Here is an 18,143-nt window from a genome sequence, read left to right on the forward strand (position 1 = left end):
TGGGTTACATAGACCCTGAGGATACTGGGTTACATACACCCTGAGGATAGGGGGTTTACATACACCCTGAGGATACGAAGGTACAACACACGTGAGAGAAGTGAGAGAATTGAGTTAATAAACAAACAGCACAGTGTGATTGATAGATATATAAATAACTGTTATTGGAGGATATAAGGGAGTATAAAGGGGTAAAAAAAAAATGGTATTATAACTGCATAATACCTGTAGGCTTTAATTAAAGTGTTACTGAAAATTCACACAAAAAAAGACCTTGACCCAAAATGAAAGAATGAAAGCTGCTATACCTGATCCAGGTCCACGGTAGAGTACACAACCTTTCCTTTGTCATCACCAGAAAAGAGCTTCATTCCATTAGCACTCCAGGCCAAGGCAGTGACTGTGCTTTTGTGCAAACCAACCACATCAAATCGCCTTAGCTACAGAAAATAGAGGGACCTCAGTGTTTTTCTACACAAATGGACACATTTACTCAGCACTTACATCTGTTCTGTTTGCACCTGTTCATTTTAGAAGGGAATAAAAAGGGTTGGGTGGTATATGAATGTTTATACCATCATACTGTTCCTGTACCATAACATACTATAGTTTCTAAATGTAAAAATAAATAAATACAGCTAGCAAATTACTAGCGAAGTCCCATAGCGGATGCTTGCTTAAATGCTAACAATATGCAAGCAAACATAAAATAATTGCAACCCAGCTCATAAAGTTATACACCAATCACAAAAGGCTACTCACAGTTTGCTGCATGCAAAAAAAATCCAGAAGAGGTTGATTGTCTTTGCTCTAACCAATAAGCATGATCTTGCCATCTAGCCACCACTATGTATGGTTTTTTTAAAAATCATACTGTAGGTATTTCTAAACACCTTGGTATACGGTATATTACCCAAGCCTAGAATAAAATAGAAAAAAACCCAGCTCAAAAACACTATATTTAGTCATATCAACAGTTCAGTTGATTGATTGGTTTGATGGCATACCTGTTTGTTCCTGCCTGGAAGTTGAGACACCAGTTGAAAGACAGCAACCCGACCAAACACCGTGCCCACTGCCACCAAGTCATCAAAACAACTGAGCAGCTTCACTGCTGTGATAGCTTCGGATTTCCCCTGGAAATATAACATGTTTAGAATGACATACCTACTTACGTTTTACATTTTTTGTAAATCGCTAATATTTGGATGTTTGTTACCAAATTTGCTTTGGGGTGAAGGTGCATGCAACATAATTAAATCAACTAAGCAATACCTAAAACAGTGGCATACTCACCTCTATGCTGTATTTATTAATCTGGCTGACCCGCCTGCAGTACAGGTAGAGCATCCCGATACTACTCCCCACAGCAATGTAATCGCTGTTGGTGTCCAGAGCAGTCAGGTAGACCACTACAGAGCGGAAGCCTTTCTGGACCTTGGCAGGTATTGCATTAAGCAAGTAGTATAGGGGACAGAACTCCCTCAGGGCGCTCTGTGGAGGAGTTTGGGCTGCCATAGTGCACAGGCAATGCTCTGCTCTGTTGACAAGAAAATTAGGCACGGCTATCAAACATGTGTGGAACGCATGGTGATAGACATGACATGTATAGCATAGAATAATATAATACTTGGCTAGAGTACATAGTGTGGGACCAGCCTTGGTACCTAGCTTGCTAGTTGTTGCAGTGGTTATCCTCAGGGTTTTCACACCTTCAGTTAGCGCTAGCTCGATTAGCCTAGCTAGCAACAATCCACATCAACTGAAACTACCAGCTAGTGACATTACTTGGGCAGGTAAAAATTGAATTTGCCTGCAACCGAAAATATTGGATAGCTAACGAGCTTAGAATGAGCACAGCCAGGCCAAGAGCTGTTTATCAGCAATTTTGACATGAGCTAACGTTAACGAGATCATGTTGACTAGCCTAGCTATCGTTAACTACAAATACAAAACACAAGTGTTTACACAGACTTACATTATATTATGTCCCTATATCCTGTTATCATATAGATGACACATACGTTACGCTAAACTCGTGTATAAAAGATAGCGCTGGCGACATTGCTATCGCATCCTTCTATGATTTATTATTCGAGAACGTCAAGCGCTATGGTTGTCAACAACCCTACGACTTCCTAGTCTCGCGGGAATACAATGATGCATGGCTGCCACCTACTGTGCCAGATGAGAAGTTTATTCTCATAAACATTTTTTTACAGGTTATCAATATTGTTTATTTTTCTCTGTTGTGTGTCAAACTAAACAGGCACCTTGATATTACAGCCAACATTTGTGTATTCATGGACACATACAGTAATCCCAGTGAGTGACCTGCAGCATCCAGCTATGTGTATTAAAATTTCAATATGATAGACAAAGCAAATATTTGTTGGATCCAGAGCTTGAGGCTGGTAACTCTAATGAACTTATCCTCTGCAGCAGAGGTAACTCTGGGTCTTCCTTTCCTTTGGCGGTCCTCATCGGAGCTAGTTTCATCATTGCACTTGATGGTTTTTGCGACTGCACTTGAAGAAACTTTCAAAGTTCATGACATTTTCCAAATTGACTGAGCTTCACGTCTTAAAGTAATGATGGACTATAATTTCTCTTTGCTTATTTGAGCTGTTCATTCCATAATATGGGCTTGGTCTTTTACCACAAATGAACTTTTAACAAGGCACACCTGCTAACTGAGATGTATTCCAGGTGACTACATCATGAAGCTGGTTGAGAGAATTCCAAGAGTGTGCAATGCTGTCATCAAGGCAAAGGGTGGCAACTGAAGAAACTCAAATATAATATATATTTTGATTGGTTTAACACTTTCTTGGTTACTAAATGATTCCATAAGTGTTATGTCATAATTTTGATGTCTTCACTATTATTCTACAATGTAGAAAATAGTAAAAATAAAGAAAAACCATGGGATGAGTAGGTGTGTCCAACTGGACTGGTACTGTACATCATTGGGTCGTACAGGAGCAGGCGGTTACATCCCTGAATTTGATGTAGAGATATGTCGAAACTAACAGATTAACTGTCAGTATATTTAGTTGAACCTTTGGCAATAGTAGGTGCTCCACCAGTCAGAAATGTACTATGGTCAGATTCACTGTCTGTATTGAACAGTTTATCATCCGGAAAATCTAATAGGAGTGACCTAGTATTGGAGGCATTAATGTTATTATGGAGAATCAAGAGACTGGGAGTAGTAGTGCGATTCTGCTGGGTCCCAGCCCACCTGGGAGTGAAATAGTAGACCAGGTAGCCAAAATGGCTTTAAAACTAGATATAATTGATATTTGTCCTCCACTGGGTAGAGATGTGTGGGAGAAGAAGTGGGACTCAAAGCCCAAGGGCCGGCATTTATATGCCCTCCAAAGAACAGTTGGTGGACCAAGATTCAAGAGTTAGATTAAGAAGGAAGAGGTGGTGTTTGCTCAGTTGCGTCTGGGACTTTGTACATTGAAATCGGCATTATATCTGGTTGGCAAGCATGCAAATGGTTTGTGTACAGAGTGTATAATTTATGAAACAGTGAAGCATTTGTTGATGTATTGTTGTAAGTACCGTATGTGGAAGAGTGAGAAATATTGACGTGTATGGTTATTGAGGTTGGATGGGGATCAGGGTGTTGAAAGGGATTTTGGGAATAGGTTGTTAGAAGTTAGTAGGGTAGTTTTTTATTTTCTTAGTACTACCGTATTATATAAAAGGGTTTAATGTATCTTAATTACTGATTTCTTTATTCAGTCTGAACTGTGATTGACTACACACTCCAGGACAGTAGGCGGTGGCATGCACCTCGAACATTTGTTTGCGGACCGCTATAATAATATAGAATACGAAGAACGGATACGGAAACGGCATATCAACGCTGGAGAAAAATATGATAGCTACAGCTAGCAGTCTCTTAGCTCACGACGTGAACTGTTTCCTTCTGTAGCGTTTAATGATTGCACCGTTTCACAATATTGCAACAACAAAAAAATTGGGACCATTGCAGTAACCTTTGTAGAAATATATTTGTACCAACGTATTGGTCTGTAAACATTTAACGAAATTCAAGTTACCTAACCTATCGATTGGTTCAGACTTGCACATGAACATCTAGCTAGCTAGCTAGCTACAACAATCAAAATGGCCGACAACGAAAGCAATATGTCAAGTACAACAACAGGGGCAGATCATGTTACAGTATCTCAAGTTCCATGTGTTTCTGGATTGCAAGTTAACCAGAAGCAAGTCGGCGAGAAATGCATTGAAGCAAATGCACCAGAGATCACCGGAGAGCAGGGCTTGACAGATTTCCTGCAAAGCTGCACAAAAGAGGAGACATTCGTTGCAAAGGACTCCCAGGAGGTTGTCAGCCAAACTGAAGACCATGAACAACAATCTGAACAGAACATATTAACTTCTATTGTTGAGACCCCAGGCATTGCAACGGGAGCAGAGTATTCTACAGTCAGTGCTGACTTTGTAAATGCTCTTGCACCTGGGACCACCATCATTTATGTGCAACCAGATGGTAGTTTTGTTGAGGGATCAGGTCTGACTGAAGAGGAGCAGCAACAGCTAGTGGAGCAGTTGGCCAAACAACAGCTTATCACAGTGACTGAGAATGAGGCTGCTCATCTGTTTGAACAAAATCAAGGCATCAAAACAGTCCCTACTACTTCATCACAGATACAGTATACTATTCCCAGTACAGCACTGGCTCCCAACGAACTGCAACAAGTGATAGAGCAAGTTACCAAATCTCAGCAATTCATGGCCCAGACACCCAAGGGATCGGAGCAGGTTGTGACCACACTGGATCCCACAACTGGCTTGTTCACGACTGTAGCAGCTTCAGAGATTGCAGTAGCAAGCCCACAGCCACTGGTAACTATGCAGAATGCATCACAGAAGCTGAAGAATGTTGCGAAACAAGTGGCACTTCAGTCCCACAATGGTACACGCCTGGTTCAGAAAAAGGTAACAACGTTTGGGATTTGTTTGTGTATTCTATGTTAGAATTTAATTAGTAATCCAAATTATTGCTTGTGACTTTCACTGATATATTGTCTAATTCTGTTTAAGGAGAAAAAAGCTAATATTCGATCATTGCTCTTTAATAAGCTGCATGAAATCTACTGTCTGGTAATTATGACCGCCACTGACATTAATATTGTTTATATTTTACCAGCAGGAAACCATCAGAATCCAAGTCCAGATACCATCTGGAAAGCAGGAGGGGAAAGGACCTACACAGACTACCATATCAATCCCTCAACAGAAGAACTTGGCTGTGGCCAGTCAAGGCCAGCAAGTCAAAGTGTCTACGAACGGCAGTGTGAGCAACAGCCCCCAGATCATCCACATCACACCCATAGTTGGACAGCAACAGTACTTCCTACAGCAGAACCCTGGAGACCCTCCTATTCAGCTGCTACTGCAGAGCTCAACACCTGTGGTTGGGAGCCTGGTTCCCGTTGTGCACAAACTGCCCATACCTGTTCAGACCCCTGTCCAGCAGCCTTCAGGTAAGGTCCCGGTCAATGGCACAACAGTCACAGCAATTAAACCTGCCACGTCTGTCTCTGTCCCCACAGTGGAAAAAGTCAAAAGGGTCAAAACCAGAATGAAAAAGGCACCGAAAATCAAAACACGTTCCGGGAGGGTGTCCAGACCGCCCAAGTACAAGGTGAAGGACTATAAGTTCATCAAGACAGAGGACTTGGCCGAGAGCCATCAGTCAGATTCTGACGACTACTCTGAAATCAGTGTGGAGGAAGATGAAGATGGTGAGGATGGTAAAAAGGGAGCATCTATGATTTACAGTCACAAGCGGAAGGCCTTTCAATGTGAAACGTGTGATAAAGCTTACATAGGCCATGGAGGTCTGTCCAGACACTACAGGCTGAACCCCTCCCACGGTGAACTGAAGTCACTTCCTGAAGGGACCTCTAAAACAGACAGCCCTGATAAAAGCGCAGACGCTGGGGACGAACATAAGAAGCCGACTGAAGAAAGTAATGCAAGCAGTGTTAAAAATACATCAGGTCCTGAGAAAAGTGAGGCCACAGAGAAAACAGCTGCTGCAACCACTCAACAAAAAGTAAGACCCTAGAAAGTTAGTCTCAACCAATGTTGACAAAAAATGACCATTGGTATGTTTACAAACCATAGCTAATTTAGCCTAAAACTAATATGGTTGTCTGTCTGTTATAGTAGCCGTTTCTTGGACACAGACTAAGCCTAGTTCTGTTCTAAAAATACAAATCATGCACAATGGAAAATCTCTTGAAATGGCTTTAGTTCAGGACTAGGCTTAATCTGTGTCTGGGAAACCAATCCATAGTGTTTTACTGATTCTGTTGTACCTCCACAGGCGGACACCACAGCAACCCAAGGAGTAGCAGCTTCTACCAGGCAGGCTGTGGTCCAGGCTCGGGGACCAGGGAGGCCCAGAGGACGAGGCAGACCACCTACCAAAGCACACCCAGCGGTGAGACTGGGGCGACCTCCAAAGCTTGGAGGGGGAGCAGCCAGCGTGGAGCAGCAGACCCAGAGTAGGAAAGCATGGCTCAAAGAGGTACATCAAATTAAGCGTCAGGATTAGAAAACGTTACTACTATAAAACATGTGCTCAAAAGCATTTTGTTCTAAGAATGCAACACATAGCGATGCTGTGAGTATCACATCTGAAAATCATACCTACCAATGGTGCTAATGACAAAGGATAGGAATGTGTATATACTAGTACTTTACTACGTCACTTGTCCCGTTTAGGTGACACACGAATGTGACAATGAAGAACTAATGGAGACTGTGCTCCCTCGTCTGGCTAAGGTCATGACTGTCTGGGAGTTCCTCCTGATGAAGGTACGGTCGGTCACCACTTGAAAAACAGTGCAATAAAAAATAAGTTACCTAATACATGGTTTTTGCTGCACATTGTTTGAATGCATGGTGATATAGTGGGACAATTGGATGATCACATTTTAGGCTTGATATGGAAGCTAATTACCTCTGGACAAATGGTGGATCTTTTTATCAACAGTCAAATAAAGAATAAGACGTTCTGTTTTTAGTTTACTGAATAAGTGTATCCCATTTAACTTAAGGTGGAGAAGGAGCGGCAACCCAAAACCCAGTTTTCGGATGTGTACCGGGAGTTTGAGAAGCTCCACAGTCAGGTGAAGAAGATGGCCCAAGACTACATCAGTAACCCTCAGGGTGTTCACATGGCCTTGGAGGTCCACAATGTAGAGGTAAAAATGAATACAGAATATTTTCCTGCTAGCACTGACTTTGCTGATAACTACTTTGAGGGAAAATGTACTTGCCTACAACTGTGATATGTGGTTGTCTCACCCAGCTATCTTAAAATGAATGCACTAATTGTAAGTCACTCTGGATATGAGCATCTGCTAAATCACAATTGTTATTCCATCTTGGAATCAAAATATAGAGTACAATTTTCATACTGTACATCCTGTCACTTAGGTTGCCAAATCTCTTGGCATTGTTGATGAGGTGAACAAGTTCAAAGTTCTGAACCCTCCAACTCAGCAGAATGTCACCAACATGGCAACCAAGAATGTCCACTATATGGAGGTAAGGAGAGCACTATTTAATTTAGACCGCATACTTCTCTACACTTACGGAATTATGGCATTATTATGAATTGTTTTCATAATAATGAATTATGAGATGCTCAGATTTGAGTAACTGTTAGATTGATGTAAGTCTTTCTCTACCTAGAATTCTAAAATGTTACCTCCAACAAAGAGGTTTAAAATGGAAAACCAGGTTGGTGTTCAGATCCATCAGAACGGCATTGAGACTTCCACAAAAGGTATGTTGTATTTTTTTTCCTGATGCTACTAACAATTTGTGGATAGATATTTGCTAAATGTCCAAAGTAGATCACTTTTCATTATCTTCTTTCTTTTCGCTGTATCCTCTCAGAATCAAGTGAGGCCAAAGTCGAGAACACCGCAACAACAAGCATGAAGTACATTTCGCCACATACTGAGGTGGTCGCCAAGAGTCCCTTGGGCCCTCAAGTCACTCAGACTGCTACCATCACACCACAGGTCGTCTCATCTAACCCTGAGACGAACATAACACCCATGGAACTGATCCAGGATCACTTATCCAACAGCATGACAGAAACCGTTGACTCAGTAGGAGAGGAGGCCATGGAGACAGATCAGGGTGTGTCTGGTACAGAACCTACCGAGGTCCTGAGCACCAGTGACATAGCAGATCAAATGAAGGAGCTAGAGAAGGCCTTGGCCACAGACCCAGTCGCAGTTGATCAGCAGCCCATGAGTACTCAGCCGCAGCAGTCCAACCCTACCCCAGTCCAGCAGAGTGGCCTGACCCAGGCTGCCTCCACCTCCAGTGGACTAGGCCAGGTGGTGGTTCAGGAGGCCCAGGGCTGCCAGGAGGTCCAGGAGATCTACATCCAGACGGAGGGGCTGACCATGCACCTAGCAGAGGGCCAGGAGGGCGAATTGGCCTCGGAGCGCATCGTCATCGTCAACGGGCCTGATGGCACCACTATGCACATCCGCGCCCCTGAAGGAGTCCCTCTGGAAGCAGTCCACGCTCTGCTTGGTATTGAGGCTGAGGGGAAAACACAGCAGTGATGATTTTTGTTCCTCCACACCCGGCCACCTCAACACCAAGCACACATCTCTCTTTTCCATCTGGTGTATTTTAAGTGTATTCCTGGTATTCTTTGTACATTTGTAAACGTTCTTTTCGTTGTGGTGTTTTCATCCTTTAACAAGTGCTTAGTTTGTGATATGTTTATATGTAGATAAATATCAAAGCAGTACAAAAAATGTTGCACTATTTTATTACTTTTTATATATTTGGGTGTAACATTTTCCAAAAATAGGTTTCTAATACCATTGAAAATGAATGCAAATGAGGGGAAATAAAATCAAAAGTTAAGAAATTGTGGTTATTCATTTCCATGTTTCATTTGTCACTCATTGTTGCAGTACAACCATTTCATATGCTGTACAGTTGAACTCATTTTCCTAATAAAGGATGCAAGAACCAAATCATTCTATTATTTCATGGAGTTGAAACCAGCAGCATTGCTGTGCATGAGTTCCTTTGTAATGGCCATACAATAGTTGTCATTTATTTATGGACTTGTTAGTACAGTAGCCATACAAGTCCATAAACAAAATAGAATGTTCCAACTGAAGTTGGTTAAATTGGCCTATGCCCTGTCTCTAAAAGAAGACCCTCTAACAGTAACTTTGCCCTGTCATCTGTGTACGGCTGATACAGCCAGCAGGACAGGTACACCATTGAAAGGTCTGGGTTAGTTGTGTGAGCTAGCTCCTGAAGAATAGCCCGTTTCAGAGTCAGTTCTTGCTTGTAGGCTTCATAGAGCTTGTTGGAGACGTCTGCTGCAATGAAAAGAGACATATTTCATAAAACAAATGGTCCATACTCAAAACATCTTGAGGGCCAGTTTCCCAGATACAAATTTAGCCTACCATAGAACTAAAAGGCAATTGAGAATCTCCATTCAAAGTGTTTTCTAGTCTAGAACTTGGTGTAGCCTGGGAAACCAGTTCAATGTGTATTTTCAAAGCGCAGGGCATCTAAAACTGATTAATAGTCTCACCGAACTGTGACGTAGGCCAGGTCTGAAATAAAGGAGTTTGTCTTCCTCCTGTTCCATACTGGAATGTCTCTAGATCGATGATCCCCTTCTCAGAGGAAACTAACTTCTCCATTTTTGATACAATACGAGTCTGATGGGAAAAAAAAGGTCAGTAATGACACCGACAGCACAATTGTAGCCTGGTCCCAGATATTTTTGTGTTGTGACAATGACCATTGAGTTTGCAAGACAGTACAAACAGATCTGGAACCAGGCTACAATTGTTGGTGTTTCCAGGGAGAAAAAGAGAAAGTTGAACAATCCTCAATCAAGATTTGGCAGATTCTTCCACAATCTTTGGTTCTGTTCAATAATGACACAAATGATCTACTCACCATTTTGTCCACGACACTTAGCAACTTGTCACACTCCTCTTCTAGTTCTCTACTGTTTTCAAATGCATTCTCTGAATTAGAGCTGGCAGAGGTGTCCTGACCCGCAATCATGACTTGCATCTCTTTCTGTGAACTGATTTTAATAAAGGGAAAAGGAGGGGTGCACTTTAAGAGCTCTCTCACATTGGCATGACTTTCCTACCAATTCTGTATAAATCCATGGATTATTGGACATGTATTATTATCCTACTACAAATCTTACAACAACAGCCTCATTGGTAGAAACCACACATTGCAGAACATGGATTGACTTACCTTTTATTGAATCCTAAATTGACTATCTTATTTGCCATGGTGGATCCTTCATCATTCAGTCGGTCCCATTTCAGAATCAGATTGTGCCAGTCTGCTGCGTTGTCCTTCACTTTCCTTGCACTGCCAGTCACTGCAGACTGGGACTTTCTGCCAGGAGTGGTCGTCTCTGATCCTTGTAGGCCTACTGGGGAAAAGACAGAAACACTTCTGTGTGTGGCCTAAGAGAGTGTGCCTGCCTGCTAGTGTCTTTGGTGTGGCCAAAGATATGGGAAGAGGTCATTTACTGACAACCAGGTAATGGGTAGATAAGTATATTAGATACATTTTTATTGCATAGATAGAATATTAAATAAAACATAGCAAGTAATTCACCAGCTGACACAAGAAGGCTTCTTACTAACTACCATTATGATTCTAAGGATGTAGCCAGAGCCATATATTTCATATTTAACAAAAATACAAACGCAACGTGCAACAATTTCAACGATTTACAGAGTTACAGTTGATATAAGGAAATCAGCAAATTTAAATAAAAGTATTAAGGCCCTAATCTATAGATTTCACATCAGGAGCACAAATATGGGTGGGCCTTGGAGGACCCAGGCCCAGCCAATCAGAATGAGTTTTTCCCCACAAAAGGGCTTTATTACAGACAGAAATAATCCTCAGTTTCATCAGCTGTCCGAGTTGCTGGTCTCAGAAGATCCCGCAGGTAAAGGGAGGTGGATGTGAAGGTCCTGGACTGGCGTGGTTACAAGTGATCTGCAGTTGTGAGGCCGGTTGGACATACTGCCAAATACTCTAAAACGACGTTGGAGGCAGCTTAGAGTAGAGAAATTAATATTAAATTCTCTGGCAACAGCTCTGGTGGACATTCCTGCAGTCTGCATGCCAATTGCACGATCCCTCAAAACTTGAGATATCTGTGGTGTTGTGTGACAAAACTACACGCAAAAAAACTTGTCAGAGACTCCAGTCACCCAAGTCATAGACTGTTGTCTCTGCCACCGCACGGCAAGCGGTACCAGGGCGCCAAGTCCAGGCCCAAAAGGCTCCTTAACAGCTTCTACCCCCAAGCCATTAGACTGCTGAACAATTAATAAATTAATCATGGCCACCAGACTATTTACATTGACCTCCCCCTCCATTTGTTTTGTACACTGCTGCTACTCGCTGTTTATTATCTATGCATATTCACTTTACCCCTACCTACATTAACAAATTACCTCGACTAAACTGTACATTGACTCAGTACCGGTACACCCTGTATATAGCCTCAACAGATCACTGACCATCTCGAATCCCACCGTACGTTCTCCACTGTGCAATCTGGTTTCCGAGCCGGTCACGGGTGCACCTCAGCCACACTCAAGGTACTAAACGATATCATAACCGCCATCGATAAAAGACAGTACTGTGCAGCCATCTTCATCGACCTGGCCAAGGCTTTCGACTCTGTCAATCACCATATTTTTATCGGCATTTTTCTAATGACTGCCTTGCCTGGTTCACCAACTACTTTGCAGACAGAGTTCAGTGTGTCAAATCGGGGGGCATGTTGTCCGATCCTCTGGCAGTCTCTATTGGGTGCCACAGGGTTCAATTCTCGGGCCGACTCTTTTCTCTGTATATATCAATGATGTTGCTCTTGCTGCGGGCGATTCCCTGATCCACCTCTAAGCAGACGACACCATTCTGTATACTTCTGGCCCTTCCTTGGACACTGTGCTATCTAACCTCCAAACAAGCTTCAATGCCATACAACACTCCTTCCGTGGCCTCCAACTGCTTTTAAACGCTAGTAAAACCAAATGCATGCTTTTCAACCGTTCACTGCCTGCACCCGCACGCCCGACTAGCATCACATCACGCTGGATGGTTCCGACCTAGAATATGTGGACATCTATAAGTACCTAGGTGTCTGGCTAGACTGTAAACTCTCATTCCAGACCCATATCAAACATCTCCAATCTAAAATAAAATCTAGAGTCAGCTTTCTATTCCACAACAAAGCCTCCTTCACTCACGCCGCCAAACTTATCCTAGTAAAACTGACTATCCTACCGATCCTCGACTTCGGCGATGTCATCTACAAAATAGCTTCCAATACTCTACTCAGCAAACTGGATGCAGTTTATCACAGTGCCATCCGTTTTGTTACTAAAGCACCTTATACCACCCACCACTGCGACCTGTATGCTCTAGTCGGCTGGCCCTCGCTACATATTCGTCGCCAGACCCACTGGCTCCAGGTCATCTACAAGTCCATGCTAGGTAAAGCTCTGCCTTATCTCAGTTCACTGGTCACGATGGCAACACCCACCCATAGCACGCGCTCCAGCAGGTGGATCTTACTGATCATCCCTAAAGCCAACACCTCATTTGGCCGCATTTCCATCCAGTTCTCTGCTGCCTGTGACTGGAACGAATTGCAAAAATTGCTGAAGTTGGAGACTTTTATCTCCCTCACCAACTTCAAACATCTGCTATCTGAGCAGCTAACCGATCGCTGCAGCTGTACATAGTCCATCGGTAAATAGCCCACCCAATTTACCTACCTCATCCCCATACTGTTTTAATTTATTTAATTTTCTGCTCTTTTGCACACCAGTATCTCTACCTGCACATGACCATCTGATCATTTATCACTCCATTGTTAATCTGCAAAAATGTAATTATTTGCCTACCTCCTCATGCCTTTTGCACACAATGTATATAGACTCTTTTTTCTTTTTTTCTACTGTGTTATTGACTTGTTAATTGTTTACTCCATGTGTAACTCTGTGTTGTTGTCTGTTCACACTGCTATGCTTTATCTTGGCCAGGTCGCAGTTGTAAATGAGAACTTGTTCTCAACTAGCCTACCTGGTTAAATAAAGGTGAAATAAAATAAATAAAATAATTGTTGTTATTTTACTGTGTTCCTTTGTATTATTTTTTACTTTAGTTTATTTTGTTCTTCTTGAACTGCACTGTTGGGCTTGTAAGTAAGCATTTCACGAAAAGGTCTACACTTGTATTCGGCGCATGTGACAAATAATGTTTGATCTGATTTTAGAGTGGCCTTTCATTGTCCCCAGCACAAGGTGCACCTGTGTAATGATCATGCTGTTTAATCAGCTTCTTGATATGCCACACGTGTCGGGTGTAACGTCAATTTGTATAGTTTACTTCACTACTTGAGTCATCTCTCTCCACTCGCTCTCTCCCAGCCACCCAATGAGAGCATTTGTTGTTCCTCGACCACAAGACACTTGCATTCAGTCTGCATGGTCAACTATGATGTTTGCACTTTGCTTCTAAATATAAATCCACTAGCATTATATAATTAATATTAGTTTGTGTTTCTTACATCTGCAAACAGCTCGTTTGTCTTTTCTTCGCAAGTTGGGCCTAAATCTTGTTAGCCGCTAATGCTAATCACTAGTTAGCTGGCTAACTAGCTAATAAATGTACTGAATCAGAGGACACATAATTAGCTTTACAGCCACTTAATACCAGAGATGGTGTAGACCTAAATCAGCATGATGTTTGTACAACGGCATCTTCTAAATCAAAGAGGAATACAAAGCATGAAGTAGCTAAGAGAAAATCTTCAATGCAGCCAACGATTATAGGGTCCCCAAGGAAACACAACTCTTTGGTTCCTACCCTGTCACAATAACTCCTGCCTGGCATTATAAGTCCTTGTCATGTCAAACAATACTTTATTCAAAGTGTCAACTATTATATTCTAACTATAGAATTAGAATAATCATTATATTTCCATGATTCCAACAGTTCACACAAGTGTTTTAATCTCAATCACTAGCCAAATCGCAATTGTAACATTTGGTTAAAAATAAGGCCTCGATGATTTGCCCATATCGTGCAGCCCTATGTGGCAGTATGGAAATTATCTCAAATGAGTGCAGGAAATGCATAAATTGATAAATGCTTTAAAGTATTTTAAATTTAAGTTCAATTGAACAGTATAAAAGTATCAGAATGGAGAACGACCCATTGAAATCCCTTAGAATATAGGTGTTGCCACCCGAGGGTTACGTACTACTAAGCAAATTTAACAAGATGGCACCGACAGAGATGTTCGTCTCGCTTCAAGTCCTTGCAAGTCCTTCAAGTACTATGTAGTATTTCATTTTGTTATGTATTTTTTCTTACATTGTTAGCCCAGAAAAACGTATGTCTTATTACATACAACCAGGAAGAACTATTGGATATGAGACGGATGCCAACTTACCAACATTACGACCAGGAATACGACTTTCCCGAAGCGGATCCTCTGTTTGGACCACCACCCAGGACAATGGATCTAATCCCAGAGCCGACCCAAGACAACGGCAGCGCAGAACGGGCAGACGGAGCGGCCTGGTCAGGCTCCATAGACGTGCACATCACCCACCCCTTCCAAGTATACTACTCGCCAATGTCCAGTCTCTTGACAGCAAGGTAGACAAAATTAGAGCAAGGGTGCCTTCCAGAGAGACATCAGAGATTGCAACATTCTCTGTTTCACAGAAACATGGCTCTCTCGGGATACATTGTCGGAATCGGTTCAGCCACTGGGCTTCCCCATGCATCGCGCCGACAGAGATAAACACCTCTCTGGGAAGAGGGGGTGTATGCTTCATGATTAAAGACTCACGGTGTAATCAGAACAACATACAGGAACTCAAGTCCTTCTGCTCACCCGACCTAGAATTCCTCACAATCAAATGCCGGCCATATTACCTTCCAAGAGAATTCTCGTCAGTTATCGTCACAGCTGGGTACATACCACCTCAAGCAGACACTAAGACAGCCCTAAAGAAACTTCAGACTCTATATAAAGTGGAAACCATATATCCTGAGGATGCATTTATTGTAGCTGGGGATTTGAACAAAGCAAATTTGAGAACAAGGCTACCTAAATTCTATCAGCATATTGATTGCACTACGGGTGGGGGTAAAACACTTGACCACTGCTACTCAAACTTCCGCGATGCATACAAAGCCCTCCCCCGCCCTCCCTTCGGTTAAATCTGACCACTATGCCATCTTGCTCCTACCGTCTTATAGGCAGAAACTCAAACAGGATGTACCGTTGACTAGAACCATTCAATGCTGGTCTGACCAATCAGAATCCATGCTTCAAGATTGTTTTGATCACGCGGATTGGGATATGTTCCAGGCCAGCCTCAGAGAATAACATTGACCTATACACTGACCCGGTGAGTGAATTTATAAGGAAGTGCATTGGAGATGTTGTACCCACTGAGACTACTAAAACCGACCCTAACCAGAAACCGTGTATGGATGGCAGCATTCGCGCAAAACTGAAAGCGCGAACCACCGCATTTAACCATGGAAAGAGGTCTGAGAATATGGCTGAATTTAAACAGTGCAGTGCAGACAATCAAACAAGTGAAATGCCGGTACAGGGACAAAGTGGAGTCGCAATTCAACGGCTCAGACACGAGACGTATGTGGCAGGGTCTACAGGAAATCCCGGACTACAAAAAGAAAACCAGCCATGTCACAGACACTGACGTCACGCTTCCAGACAAACTAAACACCTTCTTTGCCCGCTTTGAGGATAATACAGTGCCACCGCCGCGGCCCACAAACAGGAACTTCCCTGTGGCCGACATGAGTAAAACATTTAAAAGTGTTAACCCTCGCTAGGCTGCTGGCCCAGACGTCATCCCTAGCCGTGTCCTCAGAGCATGTGCAGACCAGCTAGCTGGTGTATTTACGGACATATTCAATCACTCCCTATCCCAGTCTGCTGTCCCCACATGATTCAAGATGGCCACCATTTGTCCTGTACCCAAGAAGGCAAATATAGATAACTGAAGATAACTGAACTAAATGACTACCGCCCCGTAGCACCCACCTGTCATCATGAAGTGCATTGAGAGACTAGTCAAGGATCATATCACCTCCACCTTATTGGCCACCCTAGACCCACTTCAGTTTGAATAGCGCACTACCAGGTCCACAGACAATGCAATCTCATCTGGACAAGAGGAATACCTATGTAAGAATGCTGTTCATTGATTACAGCTCAGCATTCAACACCATAGTACCCTCCAAGCTCATCATCAAGCTGGAGACCCTGGGCCTCAACCCCGCCCTGTGCAATTGGGTCCTGGACTTCCTGACGGGCCGCCCCCAGGTGGTGAAAGTAGGAAACAACATCTCCACCTCGCTGACCCTCAACACTGGGGCCCCACAAGGGTGCGTGCTCAGCCCTCTCCTGTACTCCCTGTTCAGTCACAACTGCATGGCCATGCACGCCTCCATCTCGATCATAGAGTTTGCAGACGATACAACAGTAGTGGGCTTGATTACCAACAACGACGAGACAGCCTACAGGGAGGAGGTGAGGGTGTGTGGTGTCGGGAAAACAACTTCTCACTCAACGTAAACAAAACAAAGGAGATGACTGTGGACTTCAGGAAACAGCAGAGGGAGCACCCCCATATCCACATTGAAGTGACAGCAGTGGAGAAAGTGGAAAGTTAAGGTCCTTCAGCATACACATCAATGACAAACTGAAATGGTCCACCAACACAGACAGTGTGGTGAAGAAGGTGCAACAGCGCCTCTTCAACCTCAGGAGGCTGATGAAATTTGGCTTGTCATCCAAAATCCTGACTAACTTTTATAGATCCACAATCGAAAGCATCCTGTCGGGCTGTATCACAGCCTGGTACGGCAACTGCTCTGCCCTCAACCGCAAGGCTCTCCAGAGGGTGGTACGGTCTGCACAATGCATCACCAGGGGCAAACTACCTTCCCTCCAAGACACCAACAGCACCCTGATGTCACAGGAAGGCCAAAAAGATCGTCAAGGACAACAACCACCTGAGCCACTGCCTGTTCACACCACTACCATCCAGAAGGCGAGATCAGTACTGGTGCATCAAAGCTGGGACCGAGAGAAGCTGTTCTTCAGTCTATCTCAAGGCCATCAGACTGCTTAACAGCAATCACTAACTCAGAGAGGCTGCTGCCTACATGGAGACCCAATCACTGGCCACTTTAACAAATGGATTATGAGTCCCTTTAAACAATGCCACTTTAATAATGTTTACATATCTAACATTACTCATATGTATATACTGTATTTTATAGCATATATTGCACCTTGCCTATGCCGCTCGGCCATCGCTCATCCATATATTTATATGTACATATTCTCATTCACCCTTTAGATGTGTGTATTAGGTAGTTGTTGGGGAACTGTTAGATTACTTGTTAGATTTTACTGCACTGTCGGGAACCAGAAGCACAAGCATTTCGCTTCACTCGCATTAACATCTGCTAACCATGTGTATGTGACAAATACAATTTGATTTTACATGTATTATTCAAAAACATAAAATAGCGTCATACCGTAATTTTTTTTAATACCGTGATATATTTTCTCCATAACACCCAGACCTAGTAGCTTGCTACCTCCGATCCAAGGCATCGTTCGAAGCTTGCTAGCTCGCTCAGCAGTGGTCCAATCAATCAACATTGAATTTGTTAACACCATCCACCTCATTCGCTAACACAAGACTGGAGTTATTGCCTTACCTTCCATTGTTATTGTATATCCATGGTTTATACTATTCAAGTTTAGTTAGTTTATTGAAGTACTCTTGTGCTTTCTGAAATTTCTTCCAAAGTCAACTTCCGCATATTTCTTCTTCTGGGTCTGTGACAGACTGTCAGCGCCAGTGAAAATATCGCCACCTACCTCAGAGTATTGAATTACAAGGGATTTCAGTGTCTTGCACCTCCCAGTACATTCGCAGTAACACACACACAAATACATC

At 42.9% G+C, this 18,143-nt stretch overlaps 3 protein-coding genes across 9 annotated transcripts in view; 1 reads left to right on the plus strand and 2 right to left on the minus strand.

Annotated features, from left to right (window-relative positions):
- LOC118368118 (tectonin beta-propeller repeat-containing protein 2-like) overlaps positions 1 to 2,142 on the minus strand; it is a 37,750-nt gene extending 35,608 nt beyond the window's left edge. Inside the window, exons 1-4 of the mRNA XM_035751897.2 lie at positions 1,979 to 2,142; positions 1,297 to 1,540; positions 1,008 to 1,136; positions 309 to 440 (exon numbers count right to left, since the gene is read on the minus strand). Of these exons, the coding sequence (XP_035607790.1) occupies positions 309 to 440; positions 1,008 to 1,136; positions 1,297 to 1,518 (483 nt within the window). The 5' untranslated portion in view covers positions 1,519 to 1,540; positions 1,979 to 2,142. The remainder of the gene's footprint in view (positions 1 to 308; positions 441 to 1,007; positions 1,137 to 1,296; positions 1,541 to 1,978) is intronic.
- A 1,713-nt stretch (positions 2,143 to 3,855) lies between these two features.
- On the plus strand, positions 3,856 to 8,959 carry LOC118368123 (uncharacterized). Of its 3 annotated transcripts, XM_035751908.2 has the most exons (9): positions 3,856 to 4,980; positions 5,192 to 5,528; positions 5,598 to 6,103; positions 6,377 to 6,580; positions 6,778 to 6,870; positions 7,113 to 7,259; positions 7,495 to 7,605; positions 7,753 to 7,846; positions 7,960 to 8,959. In XM_035751908.2, exons 1-9 carry the CDS (start codon positions 4,144 to 4,146, stop codon positions 8,643 to 8,645), a joined length of 3,015 nt encoding a protein of 1,004 aa, XP_035607801.1. In that variant the 5' UTR covers positions 3,856 to 4,143; the 3' UTR covers positions 8,646 to 8,959. The 3 variants fall into 3 exon arrangements, with proteins under 3 accessions (XP_035607801.1, XP_035607799.1, XP_035607800.1); XM_035751906.2 differs by having other exon boundaries at positions 5,192 to 6,103; XM_035751907.2 differs by having other exon boundaries at positions 5,195 to 6,103.
- On the minus strand, positions 8,839 to 18,070 carry cinp (cyclin-dependent kinase 2 interacting protein). 5 transcript variants are annotated; one of them, XM_035751915.2, is made up of 5 exons: positions 17,902 to 18,070; positions 10,336 to 10,519; positions 10,021 to 10,153; positions 9,647 to 9,776; positions 8,839 to 9,422 (listed from the first exon to the last, which is right to left on the minus strand). In XM_035751915.2, the coding sequence occupies exons 1-5, from the start codon at positions 17,906 to 17,908 to the stop codon at positions 9,223 to 9,225; spliced, it is 654 nt and encodes a 217-aa protein (XP_035607808.1). In that variant the 5' UTR covers positions 17,909 to 18,070; the 3' UTR covers positions 8,839 to 9,222. The 5 variants fall into 5 exon arrangements, with proteins under 5 accessions (XP_035607808.1, XP_035607805.1, XP_035607806.1 ...); XM_035751912.2 differs by having other exon boundaries at positions 8,839 to 9,425; XM_035751913.2 differs by having other exon boundaries at positions 8,839 to 9,425; positions 10,336 to 10,516; positions 17,902 to 18,038.
- Between the last annotated feature and the right edge of the window lie 73 nt (positions 18,071 to 18,143).

This window comes from Oncorhynchus keta, chromosome 35 (genome assembly GCF_023373465.1).
Source record: "Oncorhynchus keta strain PuntledgeMale-10-30-2019 chromosome 35, Oket_V2, whole genome shotgun sequence".
NCBI classification, from domain to species: Eukaryota; Metazoa; Chordata; class Actinopteri; order Salmoniformes; family Salmonidae; genus Oncorhynchus; species Oncorhynchus keta.